The sequence below is a fragment of the Colletes gigas genome, unplaced genomic scaffold, assembly GCF_013123115.1.
Source record: "Colletes gigas isolate AHSC1104 unplaced genomic scaffold, ASM1312311v1 Colletes_gigas_Sc00007, whole genome shotgun sequence".
Lineage (NCBI taxonomy): Eukaryota > Metazoa > Arthropoda > Insecta > Hymenoptera > Colletidae > Colletes > Colletes gigas.
In genome coordinates, this window is record NW_025106636.1 from 5,298,014 (window position 1) to 5,324,494 (window position 26,481).

General features: G+C 38.3%; 2 protein-coding genes across 2 annotated transcripts in view; one reads left to right on the forward strand and one right to left on the reverse strand.

Moving 5' to 3' along the window:
• LOC122396523 overlaps positions 1-26,481 on the forward strand; it is a 51,087-nt gene that overhangs the window by 515 nt on the left and 24,091 nt on the right. The window lies entirely within an intron of this gene.
• LOC122396525 overlaps positions 10,093-26,481 on the reverse strand; it is a 43,712-nt gene continuing 27,323 nt past the window's right edge. Inside the window, exons 3-4 of the mRNA XM_043395035.1 lie at positions 17,267-17,492; positions 10,093-10,203 (exon numbers count right to left, since the gene is read on the reverse strand). Of these exons, the coding sequence (XP_043250970.1) occupies positions 10,139-10,203; positions 17,267-17,492 (291 nt within the window). The 3' untranslated portion in view covers positions 10,093-10,138. The remainder of the gene's footprint in view (positions 10,204-17,266; positions 17,493-26,481) is intronic.

Below are 26,481 nucleotides of genomic sequence, written 5' to 3' on the forward strand. Positions count from 1 at the left end.
TATACGGAATCGATAGTGAAGTAACCTGTACGAAAAATTCTAGTCGGCGAATCGGAATTCCCATCCTAGGGGCATTTTCTCCAGCTCTCGTGCGTACATCCCCACGGTCGCACGTTTCGACTACTCCATTGATCTGTTGCCAGAAATAAGTGCTCTTCCCACGATACACGTCCGTAAACGTGTCATCGTTGGAACGCAACTAAAAATTGCCATTTTTTTCGTCTGCTTGTTATCGAGCGTGCGGGGACTCTATCTGCCCCTCAACACCGCGTGACGCGAGTGTCTTTTCGTCGACGGACAAACGTTTGAGAAACACTTTTCGTCGATCCCGGTTGTTTCGCGTATCCTGTGAAGTGTTCGACGATCGAGATACAGCGGGGGGAAAAAAAAAACTGCGTTCCCGTCACGATAAACAAGGGCACGGGGACTATTGTGGCGCAGATGAACGTGCTTACGCAGTGGTCGTTTCGTCCGGTGATAGAACGCGTGATATTACAAACGAAATTGACCGTTCTGTCCGGGACCGAGCTGTTTCCCAGCCGACCATCGATCCATGCACCCTCCATGACTTTCCTCCTTCGTTGCAACGTGCTTGTCTAGCTAGAGCAAGAGCTCTACACGCGACCTTACGTACCGTCAAGCTGATTCTCATAGAAAGTCTCCCCTCTCGCTCTCTCTGTCTCTCTCTTACGGTCGTCGAAGGTGTATCATCGTCGTCGATGACCCCTTGCAATATACGCTGCTTCCATCTATGCACGGCACCGTGACATATCCAGTTTAAACTCGAGCGGAAAATCTGCACATTTTGTCCATTTCACTGAAACAGATTGGCTATCCATGTGATTCCCCCATTTGAATCCATGCGATTTGGAACACACGGACATTCCTAACCTCTATTCCGATAGTCGAATACACGGGTATCCGTCTAATTTAATGTGCCCGTGTTTTGGAACAGATGTTATCGTAATGTTTGTCGAGACGATCGGGTAACGAGAAAATGAGAAGAGGCGATTACGAATTACGGTTGTCCCTCGAAGTACGCGGTTTTTTCGCGGTCTTTACGATATAGACCGCCCCCCCCCCAGTGATACGTGCATCGAAGTTAAAGCAAAGTGTGGAAGATGAATCGGTGCCTTAGAAAAATATTTTTAATGAAACGCAAGAAGAGACGTGTTAGACCAAAGTTACAGTGTACTTTCGTAAGGTGTAAATAATACATGTATAAGTATGTGCTTTGTTTCCTTAACCCTTGTATTATCGTTTCCGGTTAACAGAGATTTGAAGAGAGGGACGAAGAGGGAGGGGAGTCCCAAAATTACGCGGGTACGTCGGCGTCCTGAACCCCCCCGAGTACTTCGAGGGACTATATTTACGGATATACATATACAATAATAATATAGCTTGAAAAATACACGTGTATTTCACGTTACACGGATTCCCTGCGCACGTGTTCCATCAGCACACGTTAATAAATATGTATATATAGTTAATAAAGTTCGAATTGAAAAGTTTGAGAACCGCTGCGGTAATCCAAGACGCAAATAAGTCGATGTATTTGTAAACGCGTGTACACAACATGTATTTATACATGTTTATACCCGAGTTGGCCATAACCAACTACATTTGTTATTGATTGCATAATCAATTAATTTAATTGCGATTAAAGATTACATTGTCGTCGTTAATTGGTTCTGGCTGCAATTACAATTGTAACTGTCGAATGTGATTGCTCGACAATTGCATTTACATCGTTGTAATCGTAATTGTAACGAAGAGATTACAATTAACTCCTTTTTTTACAAATTGATATATAAGAAGGTTTATAGTATTAAAAAAAAAATGTTATTACGAAACGTTAATAAGCAAAGGTGAATCAGAATATTACGCATTATGATTCACGTTTGTCACGATAGAAGAAACAACCTGTACACATGCAGATTATCGTAGATCTAAAAATCATAGATCTTATAGATCAGTCTACGCGACGGTTCATTCGTATGCGTGACCCGATCACCTGATGACAAAATACATGTACAATTTAAATATTTCGCCACTATCCTCGATATTCGAACCTCGAATGGCGGACTCTGGGTCCATTTTAACCCGAATCTGAATTTAATCATCGTATTTTTGTAAATTCTTTATTCGTTAATGTTGTTGTACAAGTTCACTGTAAAATTATTGATTAAACACCAAAACTTAATGTCTCTGAGAGTAATAGTTTGCATGGGGAATTTTTTTTTTTCGCCGAAAAGTTTGTTCACCTTCTCGAATTTTTTTCTCGATAGTGTGTAGGATTTCGGGGGTATGTCTATTCACCAAAAGTAGTTGTAATCGACCCCTGCAACTAAAAATAATTTTTTCAGAACGATTCGAAATTTTTTTTTCCGTTGAAAAATTTCACACCTTCTCGAATTTTTTTCTCGTTAGTGTGTAGGATTTCGGGGGTATGTCTATTCACCAAAAATAATTGTAATCGACCCCTGCAACTAAAAATAATTTTTTCAGAACGATTTAAAATTGTTAAATTTCGTCGAAAAATTTCACACCTTCTCGAATTTTTATCTCGGTAGTGGGTAGTATTTCGGGGGTAGGTCTATTCACCAAAAATGATTGTAATTGACCCCCACGGCCGAAAATAATTTTTCCAGAACGATTTGAAAGTTTTGAATTTAATTGTTAATAACTTTTTAACGAAGCCTCAATGGAGAAATTGATATTCTTGATTTTCGTCTTATTTTGGCCTCTATAATCTCCCATTAAAATTTTTCGCAGGAATGATCGACCACCCTGTATATAAAATTTTGACCAATAAGTATAATAATCACATTTTTTCACGATCATCAACCTTTTAGACGAATAGGACTCGATGAAATTAAGTTTACATGTAATTCTGATGCAAAAATAAACTCTCCTATCTTTGCACCTGTTTTAAAAATTCAAAGCGTGTCACCGAATACAGTCAAGGCTGAAGGAGATTACGAACAATGAAATTTTCGAAAAAAAGTGCTGAAAATAGTGCATATCAAATCGCGCAAAAGATAGTTTCGCAAATGATCGTTGAAAAGATTGGCTAGACAATGAAAATGGATAAGTGGATACCGCGCGAGCTACGTTCGAATGTTCAACGATAATAACTCTAATTATAATAACTATAGACAATGCGAAACGAAGCATCGAGCGAAGACAAATAGAAAGGATAAAAGAAAATACCAATCCAATCTGAGATTAGTTAATAACGATTAATTTTTATGCTTTTTGTTGCATAGAAATCAAAAATTTTGTGCGTAAAATAACCTCCATAGACAGATTGAAATCGATCTATGTATTTGCAATGCAACACAAGACCTTGTGCATCAAGTACGGCGATACAAAAACTATTGGAATATGAAATTTTATCGCATCGTTCCAGTTCCCCTGACCCGCTACCAACAGATTTGCATTTCTCTAAGCATCTGAATCATGTTTTACAAAATATATTATTTCGAAACGAAGACTCCACGGAAAAAGCATTATAAAAATTTCGACTTTCAATTTCTGACAAACTTAAAATTTGAAGTATCTTTGAGATAAAACCAACGCTTCTAATAGTTCCACGATGGCCGACTTCGATACAAACAAAATGTACACTTGTGTGCACAGAGATAGTTACAATTGCAATTATAAAATCTTTTTTAACCACGAATCTGATATCTAAACTAATCGAACTGAATTCTGTTTCTCTGTCTTACATTCTTCGCGATACTTCGGTTACTATGTAGCGTTAGTATACTTTTCACCGAGTCGAATTTCAGTATCCCGGAACGTGACCTTTGCAGGCCAAACTCTCCAAAGATAGAACAGCCTGCCTAGCCTCAGGGTTGCGTCGTTTCGAACTAGGCCTGGAACTATTATTCGGATCCCTTAACGTTTTAATATTTTATAAATCTCCAAATACCAAGAGTATCTGAAGATTCCACTATCAAATATTTCTATATAGGGTATTCAGCTACCCGTGGGAAAAATTTTAATGGGGGATTCTAGAAGCCAAAATAAGACAAAAATCAAGAATACCAATTTGTTGATTGAGGCTTCGTTAAAAAGTTATTAACCTCTAAAGTTCCACCAGTACTGAATTTTTTTCTCGAAAATGCGCAAGATTTCGGGGGTATGTCTATTCACCAAAAGTGATTGTAATTGATCCCCGCAACCGAAAATAATTTTTCCAACACGATATGAAATTTTTTTTTCCGTCGAAAAATCTCATACCTTCTCGAATTTTTTTCTCGAAAGTGCGTAAGATTTCGGGGGTACGTGTAACGACCAAAAGTGATTGTAATTGACCCCTGCAACCGAAAATAATTTTTCCAGAATGATTTGAAATGTTTCTTTTTCGTCGTTTAGGCACCTAATTAGATTTTCGGTAAGGAATTTTTTTCTCGAAAATGCGTAGGATTTCGAGGGTATGTGTAATGACCAAAAATGATTGCAATTAACCCCCTCAACTAAAAATAATTTTTTTAGAAGGATTTAACAAATTTTTTTTTCGTCAAAAAATTCAGTACCTTCTCGATTTTTTTTCTCGAAAATGGATAGGATTTCGAAGGTATGTGTATTCACCAAAAATGATTGCAATTAACCCTCTCAACTAAAAATAATTTTTCCAGAACGATTTGAAATTGTCGAATTTAAGTGTTAATAGTTTTTTAACGAAGCCTCAATCGAGAAATTGATATTCTGGATTTTCGTCTTATTTTGGCCTCTAGAATCTCCCATTGAAATTGTTCCCACGGTTGTCTCAACACCCTGTATAATATACGATTTGCAGCCAAGTGCGGGGGCATCTTTTGCACCCCCGCCAGAAACGGCCCTGCCAACACGTGTTTACGAATACGTCGTATTATTTCACCGGAGATCGGAATTACAAAGGCTAGACGCTGATTAATTTGTACTGTTGTCACTTGGCCCGTAGTGGAATTTCTTTATTTCGATGTCGTGTTTGGCATTCGCGGACAACATCGAATGACACGGACACGCGCGCGACCAATGTTAAGTCAGAATAGCGGTTCTTAAGTCGATTATTCTAAAATATTTTTGTATCAAGAAATTCAAAAAAAAAAACTATTTTAAAGTTCCAAAGTAGAATATACCACCTTTATAAATTCACGGTTCAATTTAGTCATTTTCAAAGTAGCACTCCCGTTAGATAAAAATTCTTGAGAATCATCGGGTTAGCTCTAACAACGATCGAGTATCACGGTGTTATCGTAGACGCTTTTACAGTGTCTGCCCTCTTTATCTTGCATTTTTTCCGACATCTCATATTTATGTTACTTGGATCAGCGTTTATCGGGCTACCACGTGTTATCTACGCGCGAGAATGTTATGGGGGTTCTTTGGTCTAAGCAGCTACAAGGTCTCGTTTCTATCAAACTACTCGTATCGATGATAATCGTGATGCTTAAATTCCAAAATAATATTCAATTGATAAAATTTAATTCGAATCAAACACTTTACTGTTAAAAAAAAGAACAAAATATTCTAAAAGTTTCGTCGACGCGAGTCCGGCAGAATTACGTGCACGAACGTCCTGGATAGTATTAGCAGAGAGTAATGGAAGTGTAATTGAAACATTTGATAGATACATTTTTGAAGATGAGAGTGATAACGAACACGCAACATAGGCTTATTCGTTGCTGTTCATACATAATGATACAAAGGTCTTAAAATTACTTCTTCTATCTGACCTTGCGTCATTTTAAATATCATTATATGTTTATCGATTTATAGCTACGCGTTAAAAATTGACAGAGACAAGCATGTACATTGAAATAATTTTTAACTCGTAAATACATCAATCCGAGGACTATACGCTTCACAGAGATTTTTATTTCGCACGCGTTTATATTTAGACTCATTTTCTTGCATTGGTGATTAACAAGAAACTCGAGGTTGTAATAACCGAGACAGACACAGTTTCGTTTACTTTCGTTTCTATCGAACGAATTATTATAATCGCCGAGGGTAAACAACGTAGGTCACGAGCGTAAACGAAAACATAAACACAGGCGGTGCAGCGGTCCGTCAGGTATTGCGTGTCCGGTTGCAGTTATTCGATACTTGGTTCTTCGTTCGAATGATCTCAAAAACTCGAACGCGACGTGGTTTTAGCGATCTACGTTTCGTTACAAACGCAGTTGGGCAAAGAAAAGTTCTTTCTTGTCTTTATAATTTCGTGCGTCTTTCCTGTTCGCCGCGAGTGAAAATGGCGCTCGACGAATATATTTTTCTGTGGCTCCGGGCTCTCGAGTAGCTAATATTTATTTTTAAAACTGCAATCTACCGGTGGAGTTGCGTAACAGATTTTTTCACGCGCGCAGGTTAATGTAACCAGTCCTCGCACGCGAACAGCGACGAATTTCCCTAGCGCGAAAAATCTTTCGAAAAGTCTTGGAGAAAAAAAATGGCGGCTAGCATTCTCGTCTCTTGTTTTATACGAAACGGCGGAAGAATGAAATCCCGTTGTATTTTTTTCACCAGAGGGTAACGCGCTTCTCTGACAGTGAAAATACTTTCTTGAAAGTTTACGCCGTTGTATCATTGCGCAATATTTTTACGCTGCTTTAATATTCATCGGGGCTTGAATAATTCGTCGTTCCTTCCGCGAGACAAATATTTTTTAACAGCCGCTTTCTACTTCGTAACCTACGCTTTGATTGTTGAAAGCGAGAGGAACCTTTTGCGTTGTACGGAATGAAAATTCGAGCGTTTTGTAGGTTAAGTTCGTTCACGAATTGATTACCAATTTCAAAGTCACGATTGATACGTTGTATAGATTGGAAGATTAAATGCAATCAGGATCCTCGTAACAGAAGCAGAGGTTTAATAAAATTGTTAGATTATAATTAATATGTCGTATATGGAATAAAAATTCGAGCGTTTTGTAGGTTAAGTTCGTTCACGAATTGATTACCAATTTCAAAGTCACGATTGATACGTTGTATAGATTGGAAGATTAAATGCAATCAGGATCCTCGTAACAGAAGCAGAGGTTTAATAAAATTGTTAGATTATAATTAATATATGGAATAAAAATTTGAACGTTTGTAGGTTAAGTTCGTTCACGAATTGATTACCAATTTCAAAGTCACGATTGATACGTTGTATAGATTGGAAGATTAAATGTAATCAGGATCCTCGTAACAGAAGCAGAGGTTTAATAAAATTGTTAGATTGCAATTAATATGCCGTACTATAGAGGGTGGCGTTACGAGGAACACAATGCTAAATATAATCGGTATGCAGTCAGACGCATGAAAGAGCATTCATACGAGAAGTTGAATCGTTCGCTTTAACAGAGTTGTTGGATCACGATAAATATTATGCATTCATATACAGGGTGTTCGGCCATCCCTGGAGATATTTACATGAGCGATTCTGGAGGCCAAAATAAGACGAAAATCAAGAATACGAATTTGTTGATCGAGGCTTCGTAGATTTGCAGAAAAGAATTTTTTTCTCAAAATTGCGTAGGATTTCAGGGGTATGTGTATCCACCAAAAACGATTGTCATTGACCTACGCAGCTAAAAATAATTTTTTCGGAACGATTTGAAATTTTTTTTTTCGCAGGGGAATCGGAATTTCAGGGTCAGACATTGCATTTTCGTTAAGAATTTTTTTCTCAAAATTGCGTAGAATTTCGAGGGTATGTCTATTCACCAAAAATGGATGTCATTGACCTACGCAGCTAAAAATAATTTTTTCGGAACGATTTGAGATTTTTTGATTCAATTTTTTTATAACTTTTTAACGAAGGCTCGGTTAAAAAATTGATATTCTTGATTTTCGTCTTACTTTGGCCTCAAGAATCTTCCATTAAAGTTTTTCCCAGGGGTGGCTGAATATTCTGTATACGGTGGCGCATAATAAAGAAGACGCCAAGTGCCATGAGTACACAATCGCGTATGCAATGGTAGTTCAATAATAAAATAAAGTACAGCGTGTAGAAGTAGACGCGAATACACGTTTACTCTGCAAGGACGAGTTACAACTGTATCCTGTCATTAACCTAACCTAACCGATCAAAGTAACAGAGAATCATACTCTAAAGTTCGCAGACATATACTACACAATATATACCACTACTTTTCAAACCTTGATGTAAATTTGTTTAACAATACGTCCTTTTTATATCAGATTGTCTTAGAAACTAAATAATAAAATAGAATATACATAGTCTGTAAATGTAGAGATAAAAACATACAGGGTGTTCAGGCCATATCTGAAAAAAAATTTTAATGGGAGATTCTAGAGGCCAAAATAAGACGAAAATCAAGAATACAAATTTGTTGATCGAGGCTTCGTTAAAAAGTTATTAACAATTAAATTAAAAAATTTCGAATCGTTCTGGAAAAAATATTTTTGGCCGCAGGGGTCAATTACAATCATTTTTGGTGAACAGACATACCCTCGAAATCCTACTCAGTTTCGAGAAAAAAATTCAGGAAGGTGGACAAATTTTTCTTTGAAAATGAAAAGTTTCAAATCGTACTAAAAAAATTATTTTTAGTTTCAGGGGTAGATTACAAGCATTTTTGGTCAATAGAAATACCCTCGAAATCCTATTCACTTTCGAGAAAAAAATTCAGGAAGGTGGACAAACTTTATTAATAATATTGTTAATAATTTTTTAACAAAGCTCCAATCAACCTTGTATACAGTAAAAATTTGTATTTGAAACCAGTGTTGGTTGTATTTTCCTCTCGTATCTTCGTACATGCGGTATATTCGAATCAGTATCCGCCATTTTTTATTTTTGTACCGGGCGCAGCTCGAAATATGTATTCCAATTCTTTCTGCGATCTCTATTTGAACACGCATTGATCACGATCATGGTTAAATCTCGTTTGAAAAATGCAATTGGATGGGGTACGATTCAAACGGGTCGAATTTTTTCGAAAAATGCTACGTCAACGTCGCCGTCGCGGCGCGCTGGGTTGTTCGAGAATCGATATCGAGGTGAGAAGCGAGGCTCGGCCGGTTACGTAACAAGCAATATGGCCCAACTTCGAGCGCACGTGCGTTCACGCGTATTCATCCACGTTCCTGCTGTTTTGTCAATGTTATACTTAGCACCTCTCCGCACGCGCCACGCATCTTAAGTTCATGACTATTTTATGATCATTCGACCGACCGACTGTTCCAATTTCAGAAAATGCTCTCAATATTTTTAGACTTTTTTGCACCCATATTCGTACTAAACTTATTCGCGAACTTTAAAAAGATACTTTCCACTAGGAGGCCATCTTTTCCAGAGCGATCTTTGGTATCAAATAATTATCATTCAAGTAACTTGTAATTATTGTAAATCAGCTTCACAGAAACAAACAGTTTAGTCGGAAGAGCTGTGAAAATTTTTAATCCTTTCTGAACTTATGGTTCTTGTCGGACCCCTTAAGTAGTCTCGGTAATTGACTCGCACTACTGAATGCTCAGACCACGTTCTACTATTCTACTCGCGTTCGCGGATCAAAGACCGTGTACCCGTTTCCACGGTATTTTGCAATACAAAGAAAACCATCATGCCTATTTGTACAGTGTTATTTAATATTTTTATTAAAAAATCAACTTGAAATAACGTATATTTCCATTAGTTCGTTGGAAGCTTGGATCTCCGCTTGTTCGCCGCGAAACGTTTCGCTGCATAATTCCAATTGAAACTTGTATACAACGGAAGTTTGTTGTTCGACGTAACTTTTATCTAGATAAGAATATTGACCGTCTCTGACCCGTCCATTCTAAATGACTTTCACTCTTCGTTCTGTTCGCCGTTCAATATTATCGTACTTTTACTTAGCAATAATGCTTGTCTCCAAAGTTTCGATTCAGCCCCCGGGGAGCATTCCCATTATACCTCAAGACGTCTGTACGGGGGTCGAACAGACACGTTATGGTATTCGTGGTCCCATCGCTTCGCTCTCATGGTAGCATTCATTTCCAAGTTCGAGCACGACGACGATCGAGGCGCGTCGGCTGCTCCTATTGATTTGTTCGTTCTCCATCCCCTCCTCCCTTACACGCTCCCACCCTCTTTCCGCGAAGATCTTTGACCCCCCTTCTCCCAAATACGTGTGTGTCGCAGAAAAAGCCCGTGAATGTCAAGGCGGGTCGCTGGCGAACGCGCGTTTTGGGGTGGCCCGGTTCCAACGGGAACCCCCGATGTCTGGAAAACGAAACAAACATTAAATCTTCCATAAAAAATAATGGAAACGTTACACGATGCGAATCAAGTAATTCAGATCCTACTTCCTGTTTAATTCTTTCAGATAACTGATCTAAACAGGAAATAGGCAACGGTATTATTGTACATTATTTTCAAGACAAATTCAATTCGCGATAAACGTACAGTCAAATTAAAATGAAGCATCAAACCATGATAAATACTTGGAATCCCCCAAAATAAACAACAATTGGGGGACGCCAACCAAGAGAATTTCACCGATAATTCTAAATTATTATTTTCGAAAGAAACAATGTTTTTGAATCGTGTTGCGTTCGTTCGTTTGAAATATTTACTCATCGTTGTTAATAAGCACTTGCGTGCAATTAGACGTATACTTGAAGATAATAAAATTGTGTAAAATTAACTAAATTGCATGGTAAAGTATGCTGTGAGATTAGGAAAACACGCTTAGGTAGATTATTCGATCGATGAACGTCGGTGCGGAGAACGCCTATGGGCGTTTGCGGCGGGGATTAACCGTTCCATGTACGCGGGAAATACTTTCAAAATTATTGTACCAGGACCTACTATCGAACTAGAAAAGCTAGGTGTGGGGGTACACTGTGTTTAAAAATTAGATGTGTTGTATACCAGTATGTATCATCATGTTCAAAACTCCAAAAGATCTCAAACTTCTTTCCTTAGTGATTTCATCGTTTATCTTGACTTACACCTGAACCTTGACCACTGACTCATTTTTGGAAGCTCTCTCTGTCTCCCCACCTTTCCCTCTTTTCCAACCCTGCATATATAACCTTTGCTTTTCCCAAAAAGAAGACTCCCTGATTCTGATTCAGTTACACGAACGTGCAAGCTTTTAGTCTAAGACTACGAATAGTCAAATTGTATTTCCACGCCATTAACCTAGCATTCCGACGGTTATTAAAGTACTATTAAGAGGAATACAACAGATGTTGAACCTTATAGATATCTTATAGCAGATAGCTGTCCTCCAAAACCAAGCTAACGTTTCTCTTTCGAGTCCACTGGCGCGCGAATCGCCCTATACATAGCGTACAGATCCGCCTCGCGGCGCGCTACGGTTTGAGAAACACTGTCTTGGATGACGTCGACAATCGGAAGGAAGAATTCCGCGGGCAAAAGCTACCGTTGGTAAAAAGCAGGAAGCGAATTTTTCCGTGGATCGCGTGGAAGCGTCGTTTCTGCATCGGCGTTGCACGTGTCGTGGATCGTAGACCTTTCTGGCGTTCCCGCGTATTACGTAACGAGCGGCTCGGGGGCCGCGCCGGTAATAAAGCGCGGCTTTACACGCGCTACGTGTGTCGCTGTGCGCAGATGTGTGCGTACCGTGTGCGCTGCACGGGCTGCGCATCGGTCTCGCCGCGTTGTCGCGATGCTAGGAAGATTTAGTGCATACTGCTCGCCACTTTTACCCTGACGATTTCATTTTCTTGCGGTGGTACTGGTCGGATGAGAGGAGAGGTCAACGGTTAAACTACAGGACGGCCAACAATACGCGTTCGCGTTACCGTCGAGCTCGTGGCGTGTGCATTTAATCGTTCGCCTTCGTTCCTTGTTCAAAAACGATAATTCCATCGCTTTACATGATTATCCTATCTCTGTTAGTGTCATATATTCGTTGAAATAGGTTTCAGTCTCGTCCCTCTGTTCTTGTCACCCGAGCGAGCGACTTGTGACGAGGGAATGGTGTATCGTCGGTTTTCATGGCAATTGCAGTCGGCGTTGCTGTTTTTAGAGGAAATTGTTGTACCGCCGCGTGGTGGCGCGCGCGTTTGATCGACGCACGTGGGAATGCAAGGCGCTGAGACGCGTCTGGTCCCGCGATACGTGTGAAAACTGCGTGCGGAACGGGCCGCCTCGGGTTCAGGTTATGAATAGCACGTGAGTGACCACGAGGGCCCCCCGTCACATGCACGGCCATTCGACTTTCGAATCGCTCGGCCGTCACGAGACGTTTATACTTAACTCCGAGCGGTGTGCCGCGCGACACGCGAACGGGGGAATCCCGCGCGGGGTGGACGAACCAGTACACCGCCGTTTTCGCGTTTTACGACGCCAAATTTCCGACGCGTTACGACACCGGTTGCGACCGCGGCGAATTTTGTTGATCAGAAATATTACGTCGATATAGTCAGGCTTCTGTAACTTTCCGTTGGAATGCAATCGCATGATCTGGATGCAAGCCCTGCGTAAATATGAATATTGTAATGATCGTTGTTCGAGTATTATTATTTGAATATTCAACGATTCAAATACTCCACAAGGGTTAATAAGAATATCGAGGAACGATAAATCATAGTGAATGTTTCTATTTCTTGAACCAATATGTGTCCAGTTGGTTATATCGATAATAGAGTCAAATTGTTTTTTAATATCTCTTGTTTGTTAAATATTAGGGTTACTTTCAGCCCCGTTGTATATTTGAATCGTTTTTAGCGAAACGGTGGATCGAAAGAAGGGAATTTGTTTTCGCGGTTTCGCTCTTGCATCGGGAGGTTGAAGAACTTTTGTCAATTTGCCAAATCTAGCGTCGCCGGACTCTTCTATCGACGCTCTCCTTTTGTGCTTTTCTGTTTGCATAGCTTCGACGTCTAATTTCAATTCAGAAATTGCTCTTCCATTGCCAGTTGAACGTACACGTGTTCGGTGTCGAGCCCTCTATTATGTAACAATTATTTTACAATAATTATGTAACGTGTAATGGGAAAGAAGAAGTAACGAAAGTTTGCGTAACTGGTAAAAGTGCAATTTCTTCGGAAAGCAGCAACGATAGTCGCAACTATCACTAAAAAAAGGAAACTAGAATGAATACCGGTATTGCAATACCAAAAATACCGAGTATCGATACTTCAGGTACCAAAGCATATCGAATACCGGTATTCAAACTATAAAAGAGTATGATATTGGTTCTGTAACTATCAAATAGAGTCAATAATAGCGCTATAAATATCAAATACTTTTGAATATTGAGCTCTAAGTACCAAACATGTTGAATACCACACTTTCAAGCCCCATATACTTTGAGTACTATTAGCTCAAGTATCAGTTGCTATGAGCATCAGTATTTCAAGCACCAAATACTATGTATATTGAGCTCTAAATATTAAACTCTTTGAATACTAGTATTTCAAGTTCCAAATACTCTGGGCACTGAGCTCAAGACACCAAATACTTTTAATGCTAGTATTCTAAGCACCAAATACCCTGAATATTGAACTCAAAATACCAAATACTTTGAGTGCCATTATCTCAAGTACCAAACACTCTAAACCTCGAGCTCTGAATACCAAACCCTTTGAATACCAGTGTACCAAGTACCAAACATGTTGAATACCATAATTCCAAGCACCAAGCACCAAATACTCTAAATATCGAGCTTTGAATACCAAACACTTTGAATACCAGTGGACCAAGTACCAAACATGTTGAATACCGTAATTCCAAGTACCAAATACTCTAAATATCGAGCTCTGAATATCAAACACTTTGAATACCGGTGTACCAAGTACCAAACATGTTGAATACCGTAATTCCAAGTACCAAACACTTTGAGTGCCACTATATCAAGTACCAAATACTCTGAATATCGAACTCTAAACACCAAACTCTTTGAATACCAGTATTTTAATTACAGAACACCCTCGAGTACCGTACTTTCCAGATATGAAATCTTCATTATCCCGTCCAACGCGATCCACAATTTAAATAGTCGATCGTATCTCGGTCTTTTATTTCACCGTCGACGCAACCGGCTTTTAACTTGTACGATGCACCAGGTATTTGAATTCTGGTATGCGGTTTCTCGGAAGCGTTACATGAACGCGCGAAAGCGATTCACGGAAGGCTCGCGTCTGGAAAATTCATAACGACCAACATTTTTATTTCCTACTTCTCCGCAAACATTACGTCTCGCCAATCGTCTCGCGCGTGTTTTTTTTTCGCGTCCTCGTTCGACGCGTCCGCGACAATCTTCCTTTCGCGGGCAGGCCTCGGCGGCGTACGCGATGCCTGGGATAATTATTCAATGGTCTAATGAGACTCGAGGAGTCGTAACTCACGGTGAGCTATTGCGCGAAATCAGTTGGCAGTGCACGGCCGCTGTTCTGTACAATTGCCAACGAAAGGGTTGGTCCATTGAGTTCATTGAGCACGGTTTAGTAACACTTCTTCAAATATTTCGGCGTTGCTTGACGCACCGAAATAGCCCCGTGGGTTTTCTGGCCGCGGAAAACGATTCTAGCCTGTTCGAATTCCGTCCCGCGAGGGATGAATTTATTGGGGCCAGGCGTGAATGAGTTCATTAACAGTTCACCGTACCGAAAAAGAAAAATTAACAGCCGCTCCGATTCGGAACGGATGTCGCGCTATGCGTCCCCTCGATCGTCAAGTTTAACTCTTCGCGAGAAACAATCCCGAAGCAGGTGGTTGTTTCGTATTGAAATCATTGGAAAATAAAGTCACTTCGTTAAACGCTTTCTTCGAGCAGTCTTTTGTTCCAATATGGACCACTGCATTTTCAGTACGGTCTATATTAGCGAGATGAAAAGTTTGCGAAGACGTCGAATTCAAAATTTATTTTAGCCCGATGGCTGCTTCAACGTCGAAGCATCGAGAAGATAAAGTTGATGCTCTCGGTTATAAATTTTGACGCGATCGTTCGGGGAATACCATCTTACATTTTCGATGTAATAATATTTATCGATCCCTGAATAACTTGGGACGGGGAATACTTTTTTTTTTCCCCACGCAAAGAAAAAAAAAAACCCCCCTCCGAGTACTTAACGACGTTAATAAGCGTAATGCACGCCATTACGGGCTCGTATCAGTGGTAAAACGAAACCGTGCGCGAAGATCCTTTTTCCCCTCCGTCTAAGCGTGTCACAACACGCCTTGTTTTCGCACATATGCCCGTCCCGGGTATCGAATTACCGAGAATGCCACCGGGGCATGTATCCACGTTTCCCAAAACAGAGTCGAAATCCTACGGTATCGCGTGTCGCGGGATGGTTATTTGTTATTTCAGACGGACACCGTGATTCCCCGTGGACGCTCGTTTCCAAGAAACTAGCGTTCCCTTCGTTTGTCTAGCTGTGTAAAAAAAATCGTCCCGATCCGGAGGATCGAGGGATGCGTTTACGCTACGAGGAACATGAGAAATTCTTGGCTCGACGTCGCTAAGGCTCTCGATGTTGACGTTCGTTTGCTTTGCTCTTGGGAGATGAATTTTCACAGACGGTGAAACGAACCGGTGACGTGTGATTTGTCCACAGCTTGGTTCAAACCTAATCGAATCTCATGTACATTGTACTGCACGTTAATTCGAAGACTATCCCTTAACACTAGATTTATAGGCATTGATCGCACGTATATTTATTGATACCTTTCATGTTGACGATTACCTTACAATACGATTTTTCTTTTAATTAGAATATGTATTCATGCTGTTGCATCAGTCAAATTCAACATAAGTTGTTAAAAAATAATATTTAATCTAGTATTAAGGGGTAATACCACTGTAAAAACCCGAAATTAAAAGTTTTTTGGTGATTTTTTTTTGGATGAATGGAAAAGTAAGAGGATAATGATATTCAAGAATGTTATTAACCATGTCGTTAGGGGTTAAAAAAAATATATTTATTCAAAAATAGTGCAAATAACGACACTGGAGCCACTCTCGCGAGGCGTGTTTTGAATTTGAGGTGCAATGAACTGGCTTTGTATCTGGAAAAAAACAAAAAATTTTCTATTAATCTACATGAGTGTAGCTAGAGAAATAAGTAGGGGATCTTCGATAAATTAATTTTAACATTATTTATTGACAAATTATTGCCCCATTTTTTCTACAAAATTGAACTTTTTACTTCATACTTACTCGCTAATCATACAAAAATTAATGTTTCCAAAATCCCCTACATATTTCTCTAGCTATAGTCATGCAGGTTAAAAGAAAAATTTCTTTTTTTTCCAGATACAAATTTGCATGTTGTTAGTTCCACTGTTTGCCGCAAAACGCCTCGCGAAAATGGCTCCAGCGTCGTCATTTTCCACTATTTTTGAATAAATATTTGTTTTTTAACACTAAACGACATGGTTAATTAAAAAAAAAATCGCAATAAAACACTTTATTTTCTACAATGGTAATATCCCTTAATATAAAATAATTTGAACTAAAGTATTTAACTATAAATACAAATATGACCATTCGATGGAATAAATTATTATTGGAATAAAAAGTTTGTCCATCTCTGCCCATAATTGTGGATTTATAGTGATCTCTTTTTTAGGCTTGTTAACGCGACAGTTAGTGACATCTGTCAAAAAACGTTGCAAATAATTTGGCATTGCAACATAACGTATCATAAGAGATACTGCTTTTATTGAGTTATCATTTATGCGAATAATCGTGTTTAATGCACTATAAATAGATCAGCAAATACCTATACAGTCACTGGTTGATCTGTTTACGAGGTCTTCGCTCGTTTCATACGTTTGAGTAGGTTTTTATGAATAATTGTAATCCCATTTGCGATGGTTCTGGTTCTCCCACTGAATTGGGAACTTACTCCCTTTATGAGATTCTTGACTCTTGTGTCCATTTATGATGCTCTTTGTCACTTCACCGGAATATATGGCTGCTCGTTCTATTCATCTGATTTGCTTGAATATCACGAAGCCTATCATTAAAGCCTTTCATTTACAATTCACTTTGGTAATAGTACCATGTGTGTACAAATTAAAAATTTTGTGTAATTTCAGATCTTGAGAGATTTTCACGTTGTTTTATGCCTTTCTGAGGCTCAGATCTTCCCTATTGTAAATATTCCAAGTAATTTCACTCGCTTGAGCACACAATTTCACTTGTCTTAGAGCATAACATTTCCAATTTTGCTCGTACCATTTGTTCAACTTTGTTCGAGAGCTATGGAACACACTAAGAGGAAAATTGTGTATCTAAACAGGATTAGAAATCGTACAGAGAAATTGAAAAGAATAAAATGTGTGAAAAATGAATTTTACGAACCTCGACGAGTCCGAACGGTGGTTCCAAAGTTCAGAGAATGGCTAGCTCTTTTTTCTTTTTTTCGAATAATGTGTACGATGATTCGAGGTCGTCGCAGCAGTATGTGCCTCTCGTGATTGCACGTACGAACGCAAGGAAGTCGCCAGTCGATGATATTGATTTGCTCGGGCGAATGGCTCGAACCAGCAATCCGATTTCGTGCTCCGCAAACATTGTCCACTGTACGCTGCGTGGAACGTTAAATAATTAACGGGGAACGCGACTAATAAATAAAAGGGAAACGCACGAGTCGACGGGGCGTAAAAAGGTACATGTAAGGAGAGTTAAATATAGTCGAAGCGCGATGGAATAAAATATAAACGATAACTGCAATCTATAATGGAGGTGCACGCATGCAAAGTGTGCGATAAAAGCGAGCAAAGGTCTGGGAAATTATTTCTGATAGCTAATGGAGAACATGAAATGGAAGTTTTCTATTTTATTTTTTTTTATACCGAGTGTTCGATCAACCCTGGGAAAAATTTTAATGGGGGATTCTAGGTGCCAAAATAAGACGAAAATCAAGAATACCAATTTGTTGATGGAGGCTTCGTTAAAAAGTTATTAACATTTAAAGTTCCGTTTGTACTGAATTTTTTTCTCGAAAATGAACAGGATTTCGGGGGTATGTCTGTTCACCAAAAATGATTGTAATTGACCCTCGGAATCGAAAATAATTTTTTCAAAATAATTTGAAATTTTTTTTTCCATCGAAAAATCTCATACCTTCTCGAATTTTTTTCTAGAAACTGGGTAGGAATTCAGGGGTATGTCTATTCACCAAAAATGATTGTAATCGACCCCTGCAATTAAACATAATTTTTCCAGAACGATTTGAAATTTTTTTTTTTCGCCGAAAAAAAGTCCATCTTCTCGAATTTTTTTCTCGAAAGTGTGTAGAAATTCGGGGGTATGTGTAATGACAAAAAATGATCGTAATCGACCCCCGCAACCGACAATAATTTTTTTAGAACGATTTGACAAATTTGTTTTTCGCCCAAAAATTTCAGCATCTACTCGATTTTTTTTCTCGAAAATGGATAGGATTTCGAAGGTACGTGTATTCACCAAAAATGATCATAATTGACCCCCGCAACCGATAATAATTTTTCCAGAACGATTTGAAATTGTTGAATTTAATTGTTAATAACTTTTTAACGAAGCCTCCATCAACAAATTACTATTATTTTGGCCTCTAGAATCTTTCATTAAAATTTTTCCCAGGTATATTTCATAGCGAAAATGTCGAGTCGTAAAATTTTTGTTATGGTATGATTTGAATTTTGATGGCATGTTTATTTTTTCGCCACGCTATTAATTAATAAAATACCGTAAAAAAGGGGGAAACGGTATGGTACGACGGAAGGTTTTATAGCATAAAAATTGTGAGGGTATCTTTCCCAATCAGGGCATCGACTTTTTACGGGAATTCTTCTTTCCGCCAGCAACTGGGGGAATCCATGCATCCTCTTTAATTTTTCACGTGCAACGGAATCGATTGAGCGACGGCTGCTCACCGAGATACATTATCGATTCGCTTGTTCGTTCTTGGAGACCGGAAATTCGTCCATAGACCGCTATCAATTAACAACGTTCGGTAATTATTACCTACCAAGAGATCCATTACCCTTGGTCGTTTTCTTTCTATTAAAAATACTCCTACTTTCTAAATTCGTCTAAATCAGGTAAATCTACAATATTTTTAACACAGTGTCGCTGCAATAGAAACACTTTCAATTTTAAATACTTTCAATTTTAAGTATCTTCAAATACCAATAAGTATTTCACGCGTTAGTGGCATAAAAATCGCTAGAATCATTTTTAAATAATACAAATCGAGAATGTACGCGAGTTCTTTTGCGGCTTCTTTGCACTCTTGGGGCGTCGCGTACATACTAGTACTTAACATTATTTTTCCTCGATGGACATAGCACCAGAGAGTCCATGAATTATTTAATCTCTTCGAAGATAAAATATTATTTATTATAGAGATTTAACTTAATATTTCTTATAACGTTTTCGATTAAATTTAAGCCTCTAGATATTTTTTTTTTTATTTTAATTTAATAACATTTAGCTTTTGGCAAAATTCAAACGTCAAATATATTTTCGTCTCGAAAAGCGTTTATCAAAAAATTCTATTCTCAATTAATTTGTTCATCTTTCTCCCATATTATTCAGTATTGATTAGCGATGCATCGTTGATCTATTTTTTTTTTTTTATTCTGATTCTATGTATCAGAAGCAATAAATCATTAGTACAATAAATGTTGAGATCTGAAGTCCACCTCGTCCAAATGAATAAATCGACGTTAATGTGTTCACATTGTTAGCATACTTGTACTACGCACATAGCGACGGTATACTTAAATCAATTTATTCCCTCATTAGCCTAAACACACGATAGATAAATGATTTCGTTTACTTTCAAAGTTTATGACGAGCTTTGTAAACATAATTTCACTGAAACAAAATTATCCTATTTTATTCTTCTTGGAATTAATTTAATATACTCTCTCATTAACTTCACTTTATCCCAAGTGTAATCGTCGGTTTAATAGGATTATGGTCTAAAGTTCGTCCACGTCGAGCAAATAAATTAATTTTAACAATATATTAGCATCGTTCGTACATCCGTGTCCGTGGAAGATAAATGTTAGAGAGTTTATCGTGTTGAACCATACAATTACACTTAATAAAACTCGTATTCCATATGTATCATAACAGTAACTTTCAAATCTAAACCAATCCTCCATTACGAAACAAATAAACCGAGCATGCATGGAGAATGATAATGCAAAATCTAGAATCTTACCAATCTCGTTTAAACAAAGTTCCTCCAACTCCCAAAATCAAATTTACCAATTTAACTCGAAACCTTCAGAGCTGCGTTTGCGTCGCGTACCAAGTCTGAAAATAAATTTACACAGCAATAATGTTTGATATATTGCGTAGCCCAATACACGAAACAACATTGCTACATAAATTTCGTTACAAGCAATTACTCAAACCGGCCGACGGGAAGTTAGACGGCAGTCAGAATTAGAAGTAGAATTAGAATTAGAATCAGAATCAGAATCGATCCTCTCGTTGGTCTCGTTCAACGTACAAATGAAGAGACTAGGTAGGGGTTAATGTCCTTGCCCGTATCCCGCCAAATAAATAAATCAACGTTAACAACACGGCTCTTATTGCTCCGGTACAACCACATTCGTATATCATAGTGATTGATGCGCGATGCGGACAGGTATGCGGTCTCGATCAAAATATGTAATAGCCGTCGCATTGCTAGGGGGAACCTTATAATTCAAACCAGTGGTCACTTTTGCCCAGCGCGAGACGCGTCGAAGAAGCAAAGGGGTATAACGAAGAAGCTGACTTGGCAAGGTGATTGTGCGACAATCGTGCCGAAGGTGTCACGAACTCGAATCTAGTAACCTCTCCTCGCGGTGGGGGAAGACAGCCAACCGATGTTTTCGACAACGTAGCTAGCCGGTTCTATAATAGTCCGACGTTCCAAATCACTTATGTCTGCTCGTTCTATCTGCGAGCCACCTTATAAGATCATCAGCCCGCCAGGACCACGATGAACGGCGTTCCTTCGTCGTTTTAATCGATTTTCCGTTACTCGAAACGCGAACCCGCGTCGCAGCTTAGAATCTGTTACTTCACGCTTCGCGAACCTCTGGCTCTCCTCTTGCCCACCATTGTTCTACGATCGATCCCTCCAGCGACTGGTATCTCTGCGAACTATCGTCAACGTTGAATATTATTTTACATGTTTCTCTACATGGTGTAAATCCTCTAGCCTCTACCACAGTTCCTCCGCGTTCCGCTCTTTCGTTTGTTTGGCGTGGGTCACCGACGACCCACGCTAAATGTATTTCGTTTCAGTCGATATCTTCATTACGATGCATGAAAAATGTATATTTCACGAATTCGATACTACTTTTGTTTGGTTTGTTCAGCGTGGGCCGTCGGTGATCCACGCTAAATATATTTCATTTCAGTCGATATTTTCATTACGATGCATGACAAATGTATATTGCATGAGCTCGATAGAAATTCGATACTACTTTTGTTTGGTTTGTTCAGCTTGGTTCACCAACGACCCACGCTAAATGTATTTCATTTCAGTCGATATTTTTACTACGATGCATGAAAAATATATGTTGCACAAATTCGATAGAAACTCGATACTACTTTCGTTCGATTTCTTTAATAATTCTGGACTCTAGTCGCCATTGTGGACTTGATATCCTACCCTACTCAATTTTGAAAACAACTCTTCGTCTTCTTCTCTTTACTACCACACAGTTCTGCAATAAAAATATATTTTTGTTTTTCATAGCGGTGGAAGACTGACGTAAACATTAATTTATTAACTTACTAACGGAGGATTGAAAGTAAATGCATGTTCGTCCATTAAAGTTTCACCGATTGTTTCATTTTTTAAACGCATTAGCGTGCAGACATGCTATTAATATTGATTTATTTATTTGCCGATGGAAGGCTGCTCGGCCTTCGCCCCTATTCGATCCGATACAATAATCACGTCTGCGATAAATATTTAAAATTCTCACTTGAAAACTCTCCACGACTGTTCACCTTGCGATTTCTGCCCACTTTGTTTCCCTTTCCTGGCCATCTATTGTTATTTATTTTCCGGCTGTTGGTTCCCCTGGTCTCGTATCGTTTTTCATCGACGCTACTCATTCCCGGGCAGCTCTTGGACTCTACTATCTGAATAGTTGAGCATTCTTTTGGTCTTTGCATCTGCTACCAGTTCTGCATGCTTTAATACGCTATGAGTATACAGGCACGTCGCACCTTCCGCGCGATTGATTTTTTTTCTAGCATTCTTGCGAACTCTTGCCTTCTTTGAGCCTGGTTAGCATCCCTGTCGCGTGTATTTCACTTTTCGATATGTTTTGATGTTCCTAACTAGCCTTTATCGCCACCATCCGTTGCTCTTTGTATAAAAGTTTAGCACTTGAACTGTTCTCGTATCTCCTTTCGCACAGCACCGTTCCTACATTCTGCTATTTCTAGGCAGTTGCGAACTATGACCAGAAGGCATAGTAGTTGCGGAATACTTTCGTCTTTGCATCTGTTATTAGTTCCTCGGGGCTTAAATACACCATTAGTTTATTTATGTTACAATTGCTGAAAAAATTGATCCTTTTCTAAATACTATCATTTTTTTTAACTATTACTACTATTTTTCACGTGGTTCAAACTTCATTAATATTCTTGCTGACCACTTTTTATATGTTAACCATTTCTACACAGTGATACGCTTCCATGATCCCACAACTCTTTGTGCAGAGTTCGGTATTTGAATATTTTACAACTATTCGGAACTTTAGTTTGTTCCTCTTTCAGTATTTCTACAATTTGCTAGCTTGCAACTCTTGTCCCAGCATTACTGATCTATATTCTGCTATTTCTAAGCAGTTCCGAACTGCACCTTAATGCCTACAGACTACATTCTTATGTACTCTTTCCAACTTAGATTATTTCTTTCTGCAGCCACCATTGTTCTTTTCCTCTGATATCTAGTATTCTTGCAAACTTTTACCAGTTCCGTGTTTATCCAAACAACTGCGAATCCAGCATTTTAGTTCCTATTTATCAGAGTTATTTCTATTTTATGAGAAATAGATTGATGCATGTTCCCAGTGTGCCTTAAGCAGTTACAAATTCTTTTGTATTAAGGTCATAGCTGCATACTTGTGTATTCTCTTCTTTGGATCTGCTTGAAAGTCCATTGGCTTCAGTCTTGAGCTCATTGTTCCTTCTACATGATCTCCATGCTCTGGGTTTCCTTGAAAACTTTTACGTTTCACGAATCTATTCTCATATTTTTTTCCAGTAAAGTGCATTAATAGTAACAATAATGGTAATGTCTTTATTGTACTCGAATTGTCGGCTGAAATAATACTAGACTTGTCTGACAAGTAACACAAAGTCGGTGCATTTCTCAAAGGACTGGTTTTCTATCCCACAGGATGAACATTTTCATTTCGTGCCAAAATCACAGGCGGCTCTCTGACGCGAACAAAGCGCGAACAGTCGGCCGCATAATCGCGGTCGTAGCCGCGAATTTTTACACGCCATAATTTATTTTAATCGATTCGTAACCTAAAGTGCATAGTTCAAACGCAACCGTGGAATGTATTAGAATTTTAGATCCGCGTCGGGCACCGTCGGGGCATGAAACGTCGTTTTTCCACTCGCAATTGTGAAATGCATCTTTCGAAAAGAAAAAAAAAAAAAAATTTCGTTTCTGTCGGCTTGCACAACCGCACGATAACGATTTAACGTCGTAAAACGGTTTAACTCGATTCCACGCGGTCTCTTATCGTTCCCATTGACTCGCGCCTAATCGCTGATTACGAAAGTCAAAACGAAAATGACGATCGAAAGCGGCTCAAGGCTCGTCGGGAACGCCATGCTTCCGTTTAAGTAGCTTGAGAAATTTCTGAGCCTTAAAATCGAAACGGGAACTTCTGGTAAGAGGAAGTGTGTTCTTTATTATTCGTGACCAGCGATGGGTTTGAACGACTCGCGAGTGGCACGATGAAATATTTGTTCAAGTTCTACCATTTGAATTAACCGTAAAAATGAGTATTCCAGAGGCCAAAATAAGACGAAAATCAAGAATACTAATTTGTTGATGGAAGCTTCGTTAAAAAGTTATTAAAGGTTAAAGTTTTATCCGTAATGAATTTTTTTCTCGAAAATGGATAGGATTTCGGGGGTATGTGTATTCACCAAAAATGATTGTAATTGACCCCTGTAGCCAAACATAATTTTTTTAGAATGATTTGAAATTTTTTTTTTCGTCGTAAGATTTCACCCTTTCTCGAATTTTTTTCTAGAAAGTGGGTAGGATTTCAGGGGTATGTCTATTCACCAAAAGTGCTTGTAATTGACCCCTGTAGCCAAACATAATTTTTATACAATGATTTGAAATTTATAATTGATATTTTTGATTTTCAAAGTTATCTTGCATAATAATTTGTTAAAAAGTACACATATGCACATAATGACATAAAAGTTTAACGCAAAATATTACGTTTGATGGTTAAAATTTGTATTTTTTTCAAGGAATAACAGGCAAATAGTGGTTTATCTTTCGTTCCTTATTAAAAATAGTGTTTTCGAATTTTGCGTGTCTTTGTTGTCAACTATAGAAGCGAAACATGGGATAAAGTAATACCTCGCTAACTGATCCTGAATCGGGTCAACACTTGTTCGGCTACGAACGGAAGGTTGCAATCTTCTTCAATTACTTCGCGAGGCAGTAGCGTAATTCAGAAGTTGCAAAATAGTGAAACTGCAATTACATTAGCGGGAACATATAGCGTCAGGAAAATTTTTGATAATTCGTTCAAACGTTCGATTTTGTTGTGTTAAAAATGTTACTCTTTATCGTCGCTTTATCATCGCCTCCGATAAGACTGCTTGCGATCAATAATGTTTAGCAGTCACGGTTAAAAGCGTGCTCGTATGAAATACTAAAAGACGCGATTTGAAATAGTGGCTAATCTCCGAGGATTTACAAACAAATAGAGAGTACTTAAATAGAAACAGATATCGTATTTATTTCTGGTTCGTTATCTCGGGGCGATTAATTCGTTACGATCGCGAGATTGTCGTTGATAAAGTGACAGATCCTGGATATGATTAGAAACTGATTATTAAATTGGAGAAGTTTAAATCGATCGAACACTTCAGGCTCTGATCCTGAATAAGCTCATCGAAGAAACTTTGATGCAATGTACGCGTCAAAGTGAGTTTAGAACAAACCGTGTATCTGGATAGCAAAGTAACTATCGTCGGAGTAATCAATTGCCTGGAAATCGAATATAGGATTAGAAAATTAAGAAGCTTCTGTTCGTTCTGCTTGTTATCTGATTAGTAAAGCGATAGATTAGGCGATGAACTAGCTACTTTATTTATTATTTAATTAATTACAAATAGAGGAGGTAGTAATTCCGATTATATCACGAGGATTCTACTAATTCCAGTTAATACTTGAGAATTTTTTAGAAAAAGAAACATTTTATCATTGTTAGTTTAAACTTCTAGATTCATTTGTTTGTTGTTCCAAAGGAAACATCAGGCTACAAAATGTAATGGACGCATACAGCAACATCTGTTCTGCCTCTTGAAAGGTTGTACAGCTTAGAGGTGGACAGTAGCCTGATAACAGGTTGGCAGGATAAGCTCTACAAATACAGATAAAATGTTCCTCTCAGAATATTTGGATGCGTGGGCGTGTTACGTAAGCGCCAATCCTCACGCAGGAACCCTAAACACGACCTCCAACTTTGCAGATTTGTATCGTTTGCGAGAATAGAATCTTATATTATTGCTAATTTCTAACTTTTATGGAATCAGAATTGATGAAAAGATAATTGAAAATGAAGAGAACTAAAAATACGCGTTGCTTGCATTTTTAAACATTAAAACCCTCCAATCTGTTTAGAAGTTATGATTCTTTAAACACACGCATGAAATTTCGGAATCGGAATTTCAGGATCAGACATTGTACTTTCGGTAAAGAATTTTTTTTCTCGAAAGTGGGTAGGATTTCGGGGGTATGTGTATTCACCAAAAATGATTATAATTGGCCCCCAAAACCAAAAATAATTTTTTCAGAACGATTTAAAATTTTTTAATTTCGTCAAAAATTTCACACCTTCTCGAATTTTTTTCTAGAAAGTGGGTAGGATTTCGAGGTTATGTCTATTGACCAAAAATGATTGTAATTGCCCCCTGCAACTAAAAATAATTTTTTCTGAACGATTTGAAATTTTTTTTCGCCGAAAAATTTGTCCACCTTCTCGAATTTTTTTCTAGAAAGTGGGTAGGATTTCGAGGTTATGTCTATTGACCAAAAATGATTGTAATTGCCCCCTGCAACTAAAAATAATTTTTTCAGACCGATTTGAAATTATTAATTTTGTCGGAAAATTCAACACCTACTCGAATTTTTTTCTCGAAAATGCGTACAATTTCGGGGGTATGTGTAATCACCAAAAATGATTGTAATCAGCCCCTGCAACTAAAAATAATTTTTTTAGAAGGATTCGAAAATTTTTTTTTTGTCCAAAAAATTTCGACACCTATCCCGTCTATTTTTCTTAAAAATTGTTTTTGATTTT